This window comes from Phoca vitulina, unplaced genomic scaffold (assembly GCF_004348235.1).
Source record: "Phoca vitulina isolate PV1807 unplaced genomic scaffold, GSC_HSeal_1.0 scaffold1, whole genome shotgun sequence".
In the NCBI taxonomy this organism is placed as follows: domain Eukaryota; kingdom Metazoa; phylum Chordata; class Mammalia; order Carnivora; family Phocidae; genus Phoca; species Phoca vitulina.
This window is the reverse complement of record NW_022589704.1, coordinates 87298141-87318376: the sequence shown is the minus strand read 5'-3', so window position 1 is coordinate 87318376 and position 20236 is coordinate 87298141. Positions and strand designations below refer to the sequence as shown.

The following is a 20236-nucleotide window of genomic DNA, read 5'->3' as shown; positions in this document are numbered from 1 at the left end:
CCATTTTCTGAAAGATCTTGTATGTGCCACTCCACACTGCAAAGTCTCTTTACAATAAATGTGACTACTTTCCAAAAAAAAAAAAAACATAATAATAACCATTCTCTGAATAGAATCTCCTCTCTCTTCAAGCAATATCCTATTATGTGATTATTATAAAAAAGTATAAATATCCTCAAGGCAGGGGAGGGGCAGACTGGATAGAGCATTACTTATTGAAGATCACATTACTAACTGGGGCAATGGGCTTTGTTTTGAAGGTATTTCTCCTAACTAAAACATATCCTTTAAAGCATCAAATTCAATATTCATTCATCAGGAGGAATATCACCCAGCGGGCAAGGATTTTCAAAGCTTATTTTTTTTCCAGTGGAATGGGACTTTTCCAGTGAAGTGATAAAAATGCTTTGAACATTTTAAATCTAGCCACAGGGTCTTCTTTTTCCTATGGATACTATCCAGAATTGCCTCATCTGGTGAAAGAAATCCTTTCACTGCAGAAAACTTTAATTCATTAGGACCAAAACCCAGCAGGACTGAGATCTGTTAATCCTCATGAAATGCACAGGTTTGAACAATGTATTTATCCCTGTAAAACTGTGGTAATAAAATACTATGACATAAATTATGATGGTTATACTCAAGAAAAGATTCTCCTTCACACCATCTCCTTATTGTAATGGGAGAGTTTTGTTTGGTTTGTCATTGTTGTTTAGAATAAGGATCTACTGTGCCTTTCCATTCTGTCATCTTTATCTTTGATTGATCCTAAAGTAGGGATTCACAGAGGTGAATGTCCATTAATGAAAAAAGAGGAAATAGAATATCTGCAAAGAGAACTAATAGTGGAAGAACTTATGATCAGGTAAAACATAACGGCCATGGTGAAAAAGAAAAAAAAAAGTTGATGCACCCAAAATTGGTTTCTCTACTTCGCTCAGGAGCAATCTAGACATTTTCCTTCCTTCTTCCCTGAAGCGACTTCACTCAACAAAGCCACAGAGCTTATATATTGTCTATAATGGTATCATAAATCAAGTGGCTGACACTTATTCTGATCCTAATACATTTTCATAAAACACAATTAGTAAAGAATCAGACTGTAAAATAGACGGAAGCAAAAAAGGTATGGGCAGAAGTGGTTGGAGGCTCTTATTACCACCACTGCCATCATCATCATTAGTATTTTATTTGTTCCTTATCTACGCACTGTCTCCTGGCCTCCTACGTTTATATTTAATGACTTCAAATAACTGGCAATATTTTTTAATCTCTAAATATCTGCTCTCCCTACTGTTCATTATCATTATAATCAAGTTCATCTTTACTAGGGAATTTTACTAACCTACTCTCTCTGTCCCCAAGAAGTTAAGAAACAACTGTTCTATGCAGATCACTGAACAGAAAGTATAGTATCAGTCCAGAGAACAGAAAAGGAAATCTTCGCTAATTAGAAGTTGAAATATAGCTTCCAGGGCATATTTGTAAATATATATATTACACACACATATATCACACATGCAAATTTTTATAATTTATTACTTTCTATTATTTGGTATCACTACTATTTTCTTAGCTCCCATAGCACTGAGTCAAACATTTGTATACATTAATCTTAATAGTCCCATACCCCAAAAAGTGAGGCAGCTGAGCCTCAGAAATATCAAGTAATTTACACAACATCACACGGTAGTAAGAGGGTGAACTGGCACCAGAATCTGAGTTGTTGCAAAAGTCTTACCTCTTCCTACTATACGTTTTACTAGCCTAGGTCTCCAACCCTCTGATTTCAAAGCAAGTTTTGCATTGCTGTTTTCTGATTAACAATAGGGATTTTAATACATTCTTGAACATTCTAATTTTGTATGACTATTCCATATGCTTACATCCTTTTACATTTAGAAGAAGAAATAGATTTTCTAAAAACAATTTCTTCCTAGGAATTGAATTTAAAAATATCGTAGATATGATATGAAGAACACAAAGTTTTGACTAACAACCGGTAGTTTCTCTGGGGAAAAATTATCTGATGCAAAATAATTTTATTATATCAATAATTATTGGAAATCTAGAAATAGGGAGAGTACTATTCTCTGCAAATAAAAATATCCTTTGTCGTGGTACATTATATGAAACTTAACCATTTCAGGGCCAGTATAAAGCCTCAGAGAGTGAATTCAATTTATGCACATAATCAGTCTACCCGTAAGAAAAAAGAGATTTACTAATGATCTAACCAGGACATTTATACCACCAAATGTTTTAATATCGTACCTCACAGAAACTTTCCAAATACTTTCAAAAATCATTATGAACTCTTTAAAAGAATCAAATATGTTATAACAGCTAAAACAAGGGATTAATTATGTTTACTTACTAAAAATATATGCATATATACACATCTTTTCAAGAAGTTCAAGTTTTCTTAGTTTTGTACTTACTAAATCCTATATGATGAAATTCTAAAGAATAAGATGCATGTAATTAAGAGGCAGGGTAGATTATGCAAGGTAGGGTAGTGAGCCTTTGGTGTATAATGAGGTTTGATCAAACAGCCTTGCTTGATCAAAAATCACATTGTGATTTTGGCAAAATTTACATATTGTTCAACAAAATACACTGTATTTGTCTGAATTTCCTTTTAGGAAAGGTCCTTTTAAAAATGTAGGAAGTTTGGCCTGTATATGATTCCAAACATTTGGTACAAAATAATTTACTTAAGAAAAGTCATCTTTGAAATGTTTGTGAAGATCCCCAGTAATTCATTAAATTGTAGCCAGGAATTTCATTAACACATGAAATTCTTTTTCTTTGTTTATATATGGTTTTATTTTGTGTTAGAGCTGAGGGAAAAAAAATAAGCTTACAACCAGAATTCCACATGCTGATGCGTGAAGATTTTTTTTAAGATTATAAATCAAAGAACTACTTGCTTTTTAACATTAGATAGAATTAAGTCTTCACAAGTACTAAAAAATACTGTAAACATACATGTACATCTTCAGCACTAAAACATTAATATGGGTAGCATATGATTTAGCTTGAGGAGAAGTAGAGAAACTTGCTTTTATAAGTTTAGACACAAGTGTAGAATGATAGATCTGACTATAAATACCAGAAGCATATCTGATGCTTATACTAAGTCTGAATTTAGCAATTAGCACACCCACATAAAACATGTTTACTTCAATAAATTGGACAGTGTCTACCACCAGTTTCCAATCATACATTTATTTTAGCCACAGGAAAATGTTAGCATCGAATTTGCTTTCTTTCACTGTTTGCTAAAAGAAGAAGATAAGGTAAAATCTTACTCCCAAAATGATACATACCGTATTCAAAAGTAATTTAAATGGCGCAGCATTTATAACTGTTTCCTTGTTATTTGGATTCATTTGCTACTACCTATATTAGAATAGATAATCATTCTGGAAATATTTTAAATTAGATTATGTTTTAAGTATATAATCAATCAAAATGTTTTGTATATATTTATATCTATAGTTGAACAAAAGTAAAAGTGTCATTTAAAAAAAATACAAATAAAAATGAAGCAACCAAATGCCAGTCATGGCGTTTTAAGGCACTGGCAATTAAAATGCTATACTTTAGGAAATTTTTACTTGATTTTTTTTCAGGAAAACATATTTAGAACAATTTGTATTAGGCTTAAAAATTCATTACTAATTTGCTTTCTTATTCCTCATCTTGACTATCAGAGTACAGAGGGAAAGGTTTCCATCATGTATAATAAATCAAGTAAAAACATCATACGTAAATTATGAATAAAAAGCTATTTACCTGCATGGAAATCTATCCCAACAGCAAATGAAGTTCCTGATATAGGCATCAATGCATCCATTTTGTCACTTGGTTCCAGAGGTATTCCCCTGATTCCTTCATGAACAGAGTACATAAGAAATGACTCTATACCTAAATTGGGGGGAAAAATGAATATTTAAAATTAAAATCATCCTACTAGCATTATTTTGAACATTCTTAATTTTTTCATAAAACATATTTCTTAGCCTTTTTTAAAATTTTTAATTGCATACTACACTTCTGACTAGTTGAAAGGTAGATAAATTAGTGGTTCTCAAACTTGAGTGTGCATCATAATGTCCTGGAAGGATTGTTAAAACACAGATTACTGAAGCCCCCATCCCAGGGGCCTGATAATTTAAATTTTTGAAAAGTTTCCAGGTAGTGACAGCACTACTGGTCTGGGAACCATACTTTCATAAACACAGAGGTAGATGATTCCAGAAAACATACCTGGCCTCACAACCAAAATTTACCCCCTCTTTTCTAATGCCCAATTATCTTGTTGCTTATATATGATAATAAACTTTGATTTTATATATGGTTTTATTTTATTTTTAATTTTTTTTTAAAGATTTTATTTATTTGACAGAGAGAGACACAGCAAGAGAGGGAACACAAGCAGGGGGAAGGGGAGAGGGAACACAAGCAGGGGGAAGGGGAGAGGGAGAAGCAGGCTTCCTGCTGAGCAGGGAGCCCAATGCGGGGCTCGATCCCAGGATCCTGGGATCATGACCTGAGCCGAAGGAAGACACTTAACAACTGAGCCACCCAGGCACCCCGATTCTATATATGATTTTAGATAGCTACATCACTGTTGTTTTTCTAATAAAGTTAGTCTTCTTAAACCATTTTGAACCCAAAAACATACCAAGTACTTAATTTTTGCTAATACCTCGCTGGTCCAGTATCAAAAGTATATCCTAAAATATGCACATACATAAAAGCTGACTACCAGAAGTCTGCATGCTGATGTTTATGAATTTTTCTAATATGCCAAAACATGTTTTTGGACACATATTTTCTTTTTCTTTTTCTTTTTTTTTAAGATTTATTTACTTGAGAGAGAGAGTGTAGGCACACACATGTAGGGGACAACTCCGTACTGCCCCATCAGAATAGGGGGCAGAGTCGGAGGCTTAACCAACTGCGCCCCCGAGGCACCCCAGATTGAAACATTTTAAAATAAAATTAAGCTATGATCATTGGATAGAAAGATCATTCTAGAACCAAATTTCTTTGGGACTAAGAACTAGACTCTATGAAACATGAAATAGGAAGATGGGTGTTTTAGGTTCCAGTTCTTTGGCAGTGATCTTATCTCTCAGTTAAGCAAATCTAAGCCCTCCCAAGTCTTTTGTATTTTCTCTTAAATAGTTAAAAGAATAACTGAATTCAGATTGAATGGTAATTGTAACCAATCAATCACTGCTTTTTACCTCAACCCTTGCCTATTCAAGTTGAAGGTAGTTTCTACTGGGCTTGGTTAAAAGTTTGATAATAAACTGCAGTTCCAGAAAACAACTAATTATGACTTTTAAAGAACAGTAATACTTAATTTTTTTTAGGTAATAACAATCCTACATATATGAGACTAAGCAGTAAACCATTGTCCTAATAAGAAGCTAATATCATTTTTTCTATTTTTTAACTGATTTGTGTTGCTTAAAATTTTCATCAATAAAGTAAATGCATCAGAATTAAAATTTTCAAGCTCTTATACCTTGACATGACATGCGGTTCTTTTGGAGATAATATCCCACCGTACACATGCAAGTCCTTGTAGTTTCAGATGTTGGCAAACACAGCTGAGAGCATCCACCATTATTTAGTTGGCAAGAATTGCTGCCTGCATAGGAGGAAAACAAGCAAAAGAAATATTCAAGAAACATAAAAAGAGTATCATTTGATATCAATAATTCGAACAAATATGCTTTTGTTGATTTATAAATGCAGCTGCTTCATAGTGGTTAGTATGATGTTTTATTGTCTTGAATAATTTGAAGTGGCATATTGCAGTTGAAGTCTGCCCTCCCCCAAAAATGTAAATGGAGATCTAATGCATGGCATAGTGATTATACACAGCAATACTATAATTAATTTATAGTAACAATTAAACTTTGATTACAATTCAAAGTTGCTAAGAGATTAGAGCTTAATTATTCCCACCACAAAAAAGAAATGATAATTATGTGATGTGATAGAGGGGTTAGCTAATGCTAAGGTGGTAATCATATTGTAATATATAAATGTATCAAATCAACCCATTATATACCTTAAACTTATGCAATGCTATATGTCAATTAGATCTCAAAAGATAAATTGCAAAATAAATAATTAAAAAGGTTTTTTAAAAAGCAAATGGCAATGCATGAGAACATTCACAGCTACAGAAGAGCAAGTGAAATTGGTTTGTCAAGAATACTGTCATAGACTTTTTTTTTTTTTTTAAAGATTTTATTTATTTATTTATTTGAGAGAGAGAGAATGAGAAAGAAAGCACATGAGAGGGGAGAGGGTCAGAGGGAGAAGCAGACTCCCTGCCGAGCAGGGAGCCCGATGCGGGACTCGATCCAGGGACTCCAGGATCATGACCTGAGCCGAAGGCAGTCGCTTAACCAACTGAGCCACCCAGGCGCCCTGTCATAGACTTTTTAAGATCACAGAAACTAGGAAATCTTTTTATTATGATATTTCACTTCAACTCTAAAGTTACTTCCTTTTCAAGAATGCTTTATCCAAATGTGTCAAATAAATAGCTGTTAAATTATATTACTAACTCAACTTAAAGATTATGCCATTAAAAGAAAGGAGATATATATGTTTAAATAATTTTTGAAAGCGAGGAAATAAATTTTGCTATTCCTAGGAACATAATTCTCCCAAAATATATTTAAAAGACACCCGTAAGAGTCATCTAATTAATTGGCATATTAACTCTCCTTATTCCTGCGTAGTAGCAATGACAAATATTAGTCAGGTAATCACAGGTAGGCATTCTATAAAGATGTTCCATTGAATTTACTAGGCCCAATGTGCTAATTAAAGTTGGTAGCGCGACATTAAGTAATTTACAATCTTACCCAGCAAGTTCATTAAATATCCCATTTTTACAACATTTTTATTATTCTAGGACATGCAGTGCCATTTACTGGATGTTCAAGCTCTAATATGAAGTGCAGTAAATCCAGTGAGAATTACAAAGCATGATGAAAGCTATATATCAATAGTGCTCTATGGAAAATTCAAAATACCAATGCAGCTCATTTTTCTCATCTCCTGAATTCAAGATAGTCTGATGGGATTTAATTGTTCAACTGAAGCTGTCATGAGTTCTGTCATTTTTGAAGTGTGAAATACTCTCAATTTGGGAGATTTCTCACCAAGAGAGCTACCACACTCTCTGCTCATTTCCTATAGTTACCAGTTCAGTCAATGCAGAGCTCCATCCTATACAGGGCCACATGCTAAGATTAGAGTTGCCCTGAACTGTTGAAATGATTACTTTTATCTCCTATATAAACTAATGAAGATGAGTTCATTTATTCCCCCTTTCCTCAAGCTGACTTATATACTAAGATGAAATTTCAGATCTCTGATTATTTTAATGAGACAGTTATATTTACACATTTACAATAATCTATACTGACCTTATGCATATTTTATCTTATAGAAAACATATAAACATATATTAATGCAATGCCAAGCTATGGAAATTTGCATTTTGATATAGATTTATTTCAACTACTATAAAGACTGAAAAGCTGAGAAGAGATTGACAAGAAATGCTTTAATAGAAAGCTTGAAGAAACACCAAATAGAGAGAAGGGGAAACAAGGAAGTTGAAGTTAAAAAAAAAAAAAAAAGATTCAGGAAGAGAATGAAATTACAAAAAGAAAAATAGGGTTCTATAATCTTGATGATATCAGGCATATGTTAAGAAATAAGAAAAAGGAATTTCTGGAACTGTGCATTTTTAAATATAACTGCAGTAATAGCAGTATATTGTACCATGCTCATTTTTTGAGAAATAATAAAATTAGCCTATGTTAACAATTATGTTGTATAACATACATTTCATGTATCATTTGTTTAGTCTCTACTAGTGAAGGAGAGAAAAAGGAAAAAAATGAAATGAGTCATTATTTACACTAAGTATCTGCCTATTAAATAAAGAATTGATGTAGGAAAAATATTAGAGTGATTTTTAAAGACAGTAATTTAGGTAGTGATTATCTAGCAAGTTAGAAATACTAGCTTGGCTTAATATTTTGCAGTGAGACTGATGTTCAAACCTCATGCCCCAATTCCCTAGTGGAGCTAGAAAGTCCACTTGACTAACGAGAAGTCTCAGCTCTCCAGTGATCTATGTCAAAAATGATAAATGAAGTAGCTAATTGTACTTTGAAATCCAAAGAGGTAGTAATGTTAACACCTTAAATAATCCTAAATTGCTCATATTTCATACTAATGAAGCTTTTAAGGTACCTGCCATGATTCTGTTAATGTGATTCTCTTTAATACAGATGCTTTAATCAGCACATTCTTTTAGTAAAAATAGTATTTCCACTGAATCTTAAGCTTAGTCATATTATACCATTAATTCCTAAGTATTCAGGTCCTTGTCAAGTTAGTAATACTTTCACAATGTGTAAAATACCCAACTCTACCTGTAGGATCAAACCCTTACAAGATGAAGAAAATTTTGTTAACATGAGCAAAAAAAGTGAGCCAAACATAATATAAGAAATGTTTCCTCCAATAAACTTTATTGGTACTGTATCTAGGGAAACTCTATAAATTATATTAATTTACAATTTCAAACAAACCATGTGCTTGTTCATATTTTGAAAAAAAAATGAATATATATATTTTTCAATGTCTTGTTTGGAAACAATATATCTCTCCTGTTGTATTTTCTAATGTGTTTTCAGATATAATCTCAGTAAGTACAGACTATGAACTAAATTTTATCATAGCACTGTAAGTTTTTATACTTTGAAAATATATTGTATTGAAATTCACAAAAATGTCATGATATTTTATTTATTGAGTACCAGCGTTTTATTCTCAATTAGATAATCTATTCCCCATGGCTTGAATGCCAGCAAAATTATTTATTTTGATACAGAAATCTTCCATTACAGAACTGCTAGTGAAAACACTCCTGTTCATTATAGATAGTGATTTTTTAAAAAATGTCAGAGGGGCGCCTAGTTGGCTCAGTCTGTTAAGCGCCAGACTCTTGATTTCAGCTCGGGTCATGATCTCAGGGTTGGGCTCCCCAAGGCTCCTCAGGGGTGGAGCCTGCCATGAGATTCTCTCTCTCCCTCTCCTCTTCCTGTCCCCGTTCTCTCTCTCTAAAAATACATACATACATACATACATACATACATACATACATAAATAAGAATTTAAAAATTAAAAAAAAATTTTAAATGTCAGAGAGCAAATAAAGATTTGTGCATAAGAGTTTGGGTATTAGTGTCTTCTAAACTATGAAAGGAGCCCAGTAATCACTTCATTGTTTGTTTGTTTGTTTTAAAGCAATTATTTTCTTTAATTTATTTTTTTCATGAAATTTCAGGAGTGATTTCATACTAAAATTTGGCCTATGTTCTGTATAGGGAAAGCAACCATGAAATCTGTTCTTCATTTTGTCTCTGGATGGGCAAGTATGGCTCCCAATTGGTACCTCCAATAAATTCTGCCTGGTTGATGGTTGTCACCGGTCTTCAGAATTAGTGATCCCCTTGGTTCACTATTTCTATCCCTACTGTTCTCTGCTTTGGTCTATATGCCCAAATCCTTCAGATGAAAGCCCCTTTACATTTTCTTGAAATGTTTTTCCTAAGAAAAAAAGTATGTAAAACTAAGGATTTTCATAGCAGAGACTAAAGTAAGAAAGTATAATACAGAAGAATATTTTTTCTAGGAAAAGAGTTCTGCTAATGTCATGGGTCATGAAGCAAAAACTAAGAAAGGACTAGCAGGTGTGGGGTTGTCCTGGCTGGCATCTCTAAAATAATTGCCATTTGGGCAATGTGACAAGTCCACCTATGTAAACCATCTGTTAGTTCTCTCACTCCATTTCACTGCACACCATTTGGACAAGCAAAAACAAAAAAGCAAAATGCTTAGAGCCAAACAATGCAGTGCTTTTGGATGTGAAATTCTTACGTTGACATAGTCCATTTGAAGTCCCCTCATTCATTTAATTTCTGGGCTTAATTATACACTGTATATATTTGGCTGGGAATTTTTTCTCATTCTTACATTTTTGAATCAAGAACTAGATAAGACCTCCCTGAAGACATGACAAATTAAGATTCCTTGGAAGTCCTTGCTAATGTTTTGAAAGCTCATTATATACCTACGTTAAAGGCATTTCTTCTGCAGTAATAAGGAGCATTTGCCCCCCTTTTTTTAACTAGAAGCAAAAATACAAACCTTTCAATTGTTGAATTGAGAAAAGAATATGAAGAAAAAGAACATTATATATTCAAAAAGCGGCACAAATTCATTACAGTGTGACTTGCCTTGCTGTGCTTCTTTATCATACACTTTCATATGAACAACACCAGAAGTCTTATTTCTCAGGACAGTGGGGTTTCTTCCATCTCTTTTGCTGCAGGTTCCCAGCTGAGCTAAGTTTTGGTCTGCCCACCACAGTTTCTTATCTATAAAAGTGAAAAGATCTCTTCTATGAAAAAGATAATCATCTTATTAAATAATAGTAAACAGCTATTAAAGTATAATACTTTCTGATTTCTTTCATTATAGTCCCAAACTCTGTTTCTAAGGGAAACCATGAAATCACTTTTACTCTTTAAAAAATAAAAACCACAGTGATATTTTATTGTTTAAATTTTTCTCCCTCCTCGCCAGTCTTGTCTTTTCTTTTTCTTAAAAAAAAGGGGGGAAAAAAGACACACAATGTAAATAAAAGCATATTCAAATTAATATGGAATTCATATTATATTATTTACATACTTAAACATGATCACAGTAGTTCTGTATTATATCTGTAAATGAACGGTAAAATCCAACCAAATATCCAAACAACAATTATAAACAAAAAGACTGTACTTTTTGTTTGCAATATGTAAGCTTTTAATAATTAGTACTCTACTACTGAATTCCTCCTAGTAACCTCTTTTTATATTTTTTGCACAGCTCATGCCTCTTCAAAATTTTAATAATGTAAACTGTTCAGTGTATGTGTTGAGTGCATCTATTAAATATCTCCCTTAGTAGAGACCCTGCAATGTGCCACAGATTTAAAAAAAAAAAAAAAATAGTCCTGACTTTAAAGAAGCTGGCATGCTGGTGAAAATGATACATTTATTATTATTTTATTTCAAACTATCATACCAAAACTAGAAGGAATCTATTACCATTCTCATTTTATAGATGAAGAGTTTAAGATTCATAGAGATTAACTATTTTAATCAAATTTATATATTTGGTCTTCCTATCTCCAAAAATTATGTTCTTTCTAAGACTCCACGTTGAATGCATTAAAAATTTTAAGGAAAGGCAATAATTCAAAATAAAGTTCATAAATATAAAGGTTTTGAAGAATTTAGACTTTTCAAGAAAAACATAATTAATGACAATCGGGACCACATCAATTTCTACCTAGAAGTTAAAGTTATTTAATTATATGAACAAAACAAAATAGTCTTTACCTTCACAGTACATTTATTCTTTTTTCCCCAGTTAATATTATATTTCTTTATTTATTTTATTTTATTATGTTATGTTAATCACCATACATTACATTATTAGTTTTTGATGTAGTGTTCCATGATTCATTGTTTGCATATAACACCCAGTGCTCCAGAGGCAAAGAATCTGTACTCAGAAAACTATAAAATACTCATGAAAGAAATGGAGGAAGACACAAAGAAATGGAAAAACGTTCCATGCTCATGGATTGGAAGAACAAATATTGTGATAATGTCAATGCTACCTAGAGCAATCTACACATTTAAGGCAATCCCTATCAAAACACCATCCACTTTTTTCAAAGAAATGGAACAAATGATCCTAAATTTGTATGGAACTAGAAAAGACCCCGAATAGCCAGAGGAATGTTGAAAAAGAAAAGCAAAACTGGTGGCATCACAATTCCGGACTTCAAGCTCTATTACAAAGCTGTAATCATCAGGACAGTATGGTACTGGCACAAAAACAGACACATAGATCAATGGAACAGAATAGAGAGCCCAGAAATGGACCCTCAACTCTATGGTCAACTCAATCTTTGACAAAGCAGGAAAGAATGTCCAATGGAAAAAAGACAGTCCCTTCAACAAATGGTGTTGGGAAAATTGGACAGCCACATGCAGAAGAATGAAACTGGACCATTTCCTTACACTACACACAAAAATAGACTCAAAATGGTTCACAGGACATTTATTCTTATTCAAATCCTAAGATATTTTGACTGAACCAAAGCCTAGATTCAGATATTGCAAGAAGGATAGTAATACAGACATCAACAATAATCATCCTTTAGTGAATTTGATTTTGTGCAACGCCTAATTCTAAACACTGCAGATAGATTAATTCATTTAATCTTCACAACAATTCTATTAGGTAAGTACTGCTATTACTAAACCATCTTATAGAACACTGAGACAAAATGAGGTTAAGTAGTTTTCCCCATGTCATACAATAAATAGTAGCCCCAGATTCTAGAACAAGCCCTGATTTTAGAGCCCATGGTGTTAATTTAACCTCTAGTGTCCCCTTCCATTGATGGATGGAGTTTAGTCTTCTCTCTCTTGATTTTATATATATATATAAGCATAGTGGGAGTGCTAATAAAGGTTAAAAATAGGATTTAAATTAAGTGAAGGTATTTTTATATGTAATATCACCTACCACCACCATGTCCCCAAACCCTTGCCCTGAGTTTACAGAGGGTTAACAACTGATAGAAGTCTCAATTAAATACATAACCATAGCTCTTTTTAAAAATATTCAGCAAAGAGGTTTGGAATATGAAGTCTGGTGCCCTGCAATAATGTTATCTTCATTCTGGCATTTGGGAGACCCAAAATCTGACCCCTAGCTCCAATCTAAAGCAAAATCTGCAAGTCATGGTGTCCAATGCTATGCAGAGCTCCGAGTGAGAAACCCCATCTCCAGAAAGATACCAAGTAAAAAGACTTTTATTTTCATGAAGGAAGAGGAAACCCATGATAGACACCCAGTTCTCCTTTGTTATACGTTATGGGAAACCAAGTATCCCCAGTCCAATGAAAAAAGCCAAACACTAAGATAGACATAAAGACACATAAACATAATTCAGAAAATATCTTTAAAAATTATCAAAGATATTCAAGTATATGTCTTGTTCTAGAAAAATTAAAGATGCTGTAACGAGGAACAATGAAAGACAAACTCTTAGAACATTAAAAAATACGTGGTTGAGAAAATCTTCCATAATACGGAGGAAAAGGACAAATAGATAACATGATAAAAAAGAAAAGATAAGTTGACTATTAGTCTAAAAAGTCACATAGCCAGCATCACCAATCTGACTAGGAATCATTGGATACTCCACTGCTATGCATTTACAGAAAAAAAAGAAAAATCAGCCTGTTTTACATAAAAATGTCTTTAACTGGACAGTAAAAAGTATTAATTTTATTAAATCTTGATCCTTCAGTACATGTCTTTTTAATATTCTGTGTGGTAAAGTGGGAAGTATGCATAAAGCATTTCTGCTGCATGCTAAACTGTAATTGTCTGGAAGAAATTTATTTATGAGATTGCTTAAGCTGCAAGAAAAATTAGCTACTTTTTTTTCTTTAAGTCTTTATTTAAATTCCAGTCAGTTAATATACACTGTAGTATTAGTTTCAAATATAGAATTGAGTGATTCATCACTTACATACAACACCTAGTGCTCATCACTACATATGCCCTCCTTAATACCCATCACCTATTTAACCCATCCTTCCACCCACCACCCCTCCAGTAACCCTCAGTTTGTTCTCTATAGTTAAGAGTCTGTTTCCTGGTTTACCTCTCTTTTTTTTTAATTTTCCTTTCTTTTCTTTTCCTTTCTTTCTTTCTTTTTTTGAAAATTAGCTACTTTTTTCATAGAATACCATTCTTTACTTGAAAGAACAACTGACAGACAATCTATGCTTATTCAGACCCAGGTATTTGGCAGATATTTCTCAAAAATGAATGAAATGGAGAAGAGAGTTGGAGGACTGACAATACCCAACTTCAAGAATTACTATAAAGCTACAGTAATTAAGACAGTGTGGTGTTGGTAGAAGAATAGACAAACAGATCAATGGAACAGAACAGAGAGCCCAGAAATATACCCCTATAAATATAGTCATCTGATTTTTGACAAAGGAGCAAAGGTAATACAATGGAGCAAAGACAGTCTCTTAAACAAATGGTACTGGAACAGCTGGGTGTCTGCATACAAAAGAATGAATCTAGATACAGACCTTATACCTTTCACAAAAATTAACTCAAAATGGAACATGAACCTAAATGTAAAATGCAAAACTGTAAGACTCTCAAAAGATAACAGGAGAAACCTAGATGACTTTGGATAAGGTGATGCCTTTTTAGTTACAACATCAAAGACATACCCCATGAAATAAATAATTGATAAAACAGATTCATTAAAATTACAACTTCTCTGCAAAAGAAAATATCAATACTTAGAAGACAAGCCACAGACATGGAGAAAATATTTACAAAAAGTACATCTGATAAAGGACCATTATCAAAAATATACAAAGAACTCTTAAAATTCAACAATAATGAAATGAATAACCCAATTTTAAAAATGGGCCAAAGATGTTGACACTTCATTAAAGAAGAAATGCGGATGGAAAATATGCATATGAAAAGATGCTCCACATCTTATGTCATCAGAGAAATGCAAAGTAACGTAACAATGAGATACCACTACACACCTATTAAAATAGCTAAAATTCAGAACACTGACAACACCAAATACCAGTGAGAATGTGAAGCAATAAGAACTCTCATACACTGCTGACTGAGAATGTAAAATGGTACAGCTATTTTGGAAGAAAATTTCGTGGTTTCTTACAAAATTGAAAAAACTCTTACCATGTGATCCAGCAATCTACTCTTTGGTATTTAAGGAGCTAAAGGCTTATGTCTACACAAAAAACTTACACAGATTTTTACAGATTTATTCATAATTGCAAAAACTAGACTTGACTAGAAAAAAGAAATGAAATGAAATGAAATGAAAAGAAACTCTATCCTTAACCACTAGAAGGTAGTCAATCTATGTCAGACTCCATGTTGCTTACCCAAAAGTCACTGTCCTCCCTGTCTACTTTGCTAAAGAAGAATAATTTCCACAGACAACATTCAAAATGCCAAGCACATTCTTTTGCAGCCTCCTGCTCATAGAGGTGGCCATGTAACTTAATCTAGATTACAGTTTCAGGGCAGGAGGAGCTTCTAGAAGTAACACAAAACCATGCCGTGTTTATGTAAAAAGTCTCTGAGGATAACCAATTGGATTCTGATGGGGCAGTACGGAGTTATCAAATAAATGGGAAAAGAGGCAGAACAGAAAGAACCATGTCCTTGAGGACCATGACCAAAGAAACTTGCACCCAGGAAAGACTATAAAGACTTGGATAACAGGCATCTCAGTACTGACCATCATGAAACTAGGACCATGGATAGACTAGAAAAACTATTTTAGGTCGTTGCAGTCCTCTAAAAACATACCGTTCATCAATCCTAATTCTTGCTCAAGATTCTTCAAATTTCCTGATTATATACTGCCTCAAATTTAAAATTCCTTACCAGGTTTTTAAATCATGACATAATCTGAATTGATTCCACCTACTAAGATGTCTTTCTAAGTTCTCTCTAGTACATGCATTTAATCCACTCTTATCATCTTACAATACTCATTTATTCATTCATTTTTCAACTAATATTGAGCATCTATTATATTCATAAAGTACTATGTAGATAGTGGGAAAATGAAACACAATGTCTGTCTTTATAGATCCTATGTTCTAGTGATGGAGAAAGAAATACATAAACAAACAGGAAAGGAACAACTTTAATCCCCACAAATCAACAGCAAAAAATAAATAAATAACCTGATTGAAAATGAGCAAAGGGCTTGAATAAACATATTTCTAAAGAAGACATGCAAATGGCCCACACGTATATGAAAAGATGCTCAACATCACCAATCATCAAGGAAATGCAAATCAAAACCAGAATGAAATATCACCTCACACTTGTGAAGATGGTTATAGCTTAAAAAAAAAGATAACAATGCTAACAAGGTTATAGAAAAATTGGAACCCTTGCACACACTGCTGCTGGGAAAATAAAATGGCAGAGACACTGCAGAAAATAGTATGGAGGTTCCTCAAAAAATTAAAAATAGAAATATCACATGACCTAGAATCCCACACATCTGAGTATATATTCAAAGAAACTGACGTCAGGATATCAAAGAGATATTAACACTCTAATGTTAATTGCAGCATAATTCATAATAGCAAAGATATAGAAACAATCTAAATGTCTATTAAAGGATGAATGGTTAAAGAAAATGTGATATAGACACACAATGGAGTATTATACAGCCTTAATAATGAAGAAAATATTCTGGTAGAGAATGTTGATAATGGGAAGGCTATCAATGTAAGGATATAGGCGGTACATAGGAAATCTCAGTATTTTCTTCTCAATTTTACTGTGAACCTAAAACTGCTTTAACGAAATTAAGTCTTCAAAAAAAAAAAAAAAAAGGAGATTTTACCATGAACAGCAACATGGATGAACCTTGAGGACATCACACTAAGTAAAATCAGCCAGTCACAGAAGGACAAATACTTCATCATTCCACTTATATGAGTTATCTAAGCTAGTCAAAATCAGAAACAGAATAGCATGGTGTTGCCAGGGGTTGGGGAGAGAAGGAAATGGGGAGTTGCCCTTCAACAGGTAAAAAGTTTCAGTTATACAAAAGGGGTAAATTCTAGACATCTGCTGTACAACATTGCGCCAATAGTTAACAATATTGTATTGCACACTTAAAAATGTGTGAGGAGGATGGACCTCAGGTTAAGTGTTCTTATCACAATTTTAAAAAAAATTAGGAAAGAAAATAACTAAAAACTTCTATTAGTGCTATGAAAAATACGCACAGTTCCATTTTTTACTTATGTTGGTTTCCCCACCTTTGTGTGCACGTAATTCCACTATAGTCACCCTTCATCGCACAGGTAGAACCCACCCTCAGTGAAGTATTTCAGACTAGCATGTCCCACATCTACTCTTCCTTCTCACTGATGCTAAGCTATCTACAGACAGAATCACATGGCTTTATATTTAATTGTTGCTTTTCCCTTTCTTTTCACTTGTACTAATTTTGACTTTTTATCCAGAGATGAAAGCTCGAGAACAAGATCCTGTCTTGTACTTCTTTATATTCTTCACAGTGCTTTGCATTCTTTTGAACTGAGCATGATGTAGAAGTTTCCTAAATACATGCAAAATGATTAGGGAAATAAATATCCCTAAAAATATCTCCCATAACAAATCGTAACTCAGAAAACATGTAAATAAAGCCATCTCTCCCATTTCCTGTTGATATTATCTTTTTTAAAGTATCTTTTTAAATATACTTTTCAAGGATCTCTCTAACACAAAGGACTTTGATTTTTACTATGTATTACATAGAATCACAGGTGTTTCTCTCACTTTTTCTTTCTCACATTGTTATTGACTTGAATATACTAGAATCTTCAGAAATTACCAAAATGCAAAGACTGCTTCCTTAACTTGATGTCAGTAATTATGAATACCTCTACTCCACCATTATGGGTTAAATCGTGTCTCCCAAAATTCATATGTTGAAGTCTTAACTCCCAGGACTTCAGAATGTAACTGTTTTTAGAGATAGGGACTTTAAAGAGGTAATTAAGTTAAAATGAAGTCATTAAGATGGGTCCTAATCCAATATGACTAATGTCCTTAAGAGAAAACTAGAAGCAGAGTAATGTATAGAGTTGTTGAGTCGCTATATTGTACACCTGAGACTAATATAACACTGTATGTTAATTATACCAGTATCCAAAAAAGAAAGACAGAGAGAGAGGGAGAAAGAGAGAGAAAATTAGGACAGAGATACACACACACAGGGAAGACTCAGGGAGGAGAAGACACCCATCTACAAGTCATAGAGAGAGGCCTCAGTAGATACCAAGCATGCTGATACCTTGATCTCAAGATTTCAAGCTCCAGAATAGTGAGAAAGTAAATTTCTGTTAAGCCACCCAGTCTATAAGACTTTGTTATGTAGTCCTAGCAAACAAATACATTTACTAATAGACCTATTAAAGGAATTTATGAAATTAAAGAATTAACATAAATAACAAATATAAATTGATTCTGCCATACAGTCTCTAAAATCTTCATTCAAAAGAGAGAGAGAAAGAGAAGAGGAGAGGAGAGGAGATGAGAGGAGAGGAGAGGAGAGACAGGGAAATAAATTTACTGAAATGTGCTAAGTTCCAGGGCCTTTGGTAGCTCTGAACATAAGCGAATATGACTGTCTCATTTAATCATCATAAATGAGATGTGATGTGTTAATACACCTTCTGTTGTTAAAGATGAGCAAACAGAAGGTCAGAAGGTGACCTTCTCCAAGATCACACAGCAGAAGCATAGTGGGAAGTCTCAGCTGGTATTAACTGAATTTCAATGCTCTTTCTACTGCATAGCTCTGTGCATAAAAATGTATACCCACTAGACCTAATAACACTATACCCTGCAATGCAAAATTACTTGATAAATATAAAGCTTGGTCCCAAATTAAAAACAGTTGAAATATATGTTTCAGTTATTATATTTTAAAATTATATTGAAGTTTTAAAGTTTTAATAACATCTGACTTCTTAAAATGTATTATCAAAATTGATAGCTTATTTTTTTAAAATATTCAGAATATGTACTTTATTGAACCATACCATACCAAAACTATTGAGATCCATATTTAAAAATTATATTTCCTCAAAAACTAGCCATTTATATTTAAAATATAAAATATAACATTATGGCCAGTTACATCTGAATTACAGATAAAGGACAATTAATTTTTGTAAAGTATATCCTAAAAAATACCTATACAAAAAATGTTCATTTATATGAAATTCAAGTTTAACTGGGTATCCTATATTTTATCTGGCAATTCTGTTATCTCTATTCTCTTCTGAAACCCCAAAATTTATAAGAAAGCAATGAAAAAGGCAGAAGCCTATAAAGACAAGGAGGTCTTTATGAAGAAAAAAAAAGATCATGGCTATAAAAATTGTAGTAGGTTAAAAGCAGATTATAATTGGTGGCTGACTTTATAGATAAAATGAAAATCTAGACCTGCAAAGGAAGAGGCCAGATGCAAGCTACTCTGCACTGCAGAACTTCAGAACAGGTCAGAAACTGGGAACCTTCAGGCCTCTGAAGATAGGGAGTTAGATGCCATTGAAAAAAAAAGATGACTGGTTTAGTCTATTTAAGAAGGAGTTAGAACCAGATGTACACAGCCAAGAGGGTGCTGCTCTTTAAGCCTGGTCAAAGAGTCAGAGAAATACCCTCTGGAGAGGATGACTGAGGACACTGAAAATAAGATTCTCAAATTGGAGGATAAAATAGAATCACCTGGACCTCCATTCAGTCATCAGAGGTAAAAACCAGGCAGTCGTCTTTTTGTCCCTCACCTCCTCCACTGTCTCACCCAAGGGCCTGCCATTCTGAATAAGCTCAGTTAATTCTTTACCCTTATTATCTCAGGGATGTTTATTTCCTCTCCATTCCCAATGAAACTGCTGAGCTCAGCCTCAGCACCTGTCATTCTCTCATTGCTAAGGAAACACTAGCGTGATCTTTCCAAAATGCAAATCTGAGCATATCACTCCTCCGGTGCTTAAAACTCTCCAATGGCTTTCCCCTGCCAACCCCCTAAGCAGGGCACAAAGGCCATCCGTGATGTGAAGCCTGCTGAATTTTCCATCACCAGATCTATCACTGCCCCCACTGCTCCGTGTTCCAGGAATATTGAATTGCAGTCCACTTTCAGTTATCCCAGGGTAGATTAACCATGTTATGGCAGAAACATGTATAGAAATAATCAAAAGGCAACTTATTTGTAAAGAAAAATAATTAAAACTACTGTGAATAAGAGAAATGCCTACACATCAGGGTGAGTCTATCATTTCCAATTATATAGAAGCCATTACATTTTTGCATTGTATCTACTGCGAATCAGAAACGCCCCTCCACCTGGACCATCAGAGGTGGATATGTTTGCTTACAGCAGCAGTCTGTTAGCCTGTTAGCTGCTCCTCGGTGCAGGAGC

The 20236-nt window shown here is 33.5% G+C and overlaps 1 protein-coding gene across 9 annotated transcripts in view; it reads right to left on the bottom strand.

Moving 5' to 3' along the window:
• Positions 1-20236, bottom strand: part of LRP1B (LDL receptor related protein 1B) — a 1853519-nt gene that overhangs the window by 508237 nt on the left and 1325046 nt on the right. For all 9 annotated transcript variants that reach the window (XM_032387847.1, XM_032388632.1, XM_032390176.1 and 6 more), the window contains 3 exons: positions 10362-10502; positions 5546-5671; positions 3802-3933 (listed from right to left, as the gene is read on the bottom strand). In XM_032387847.1, the coding sequence (XP_032243738.1) occupies positions 3802-3933; positions 5546-5671; positions 10362-10502 (399 nt within the window). The remainder of the gene's footprint in view (positions 1-3801; positions 3934-5545; positions 5672-10361; positions 10503-20236) is intronic.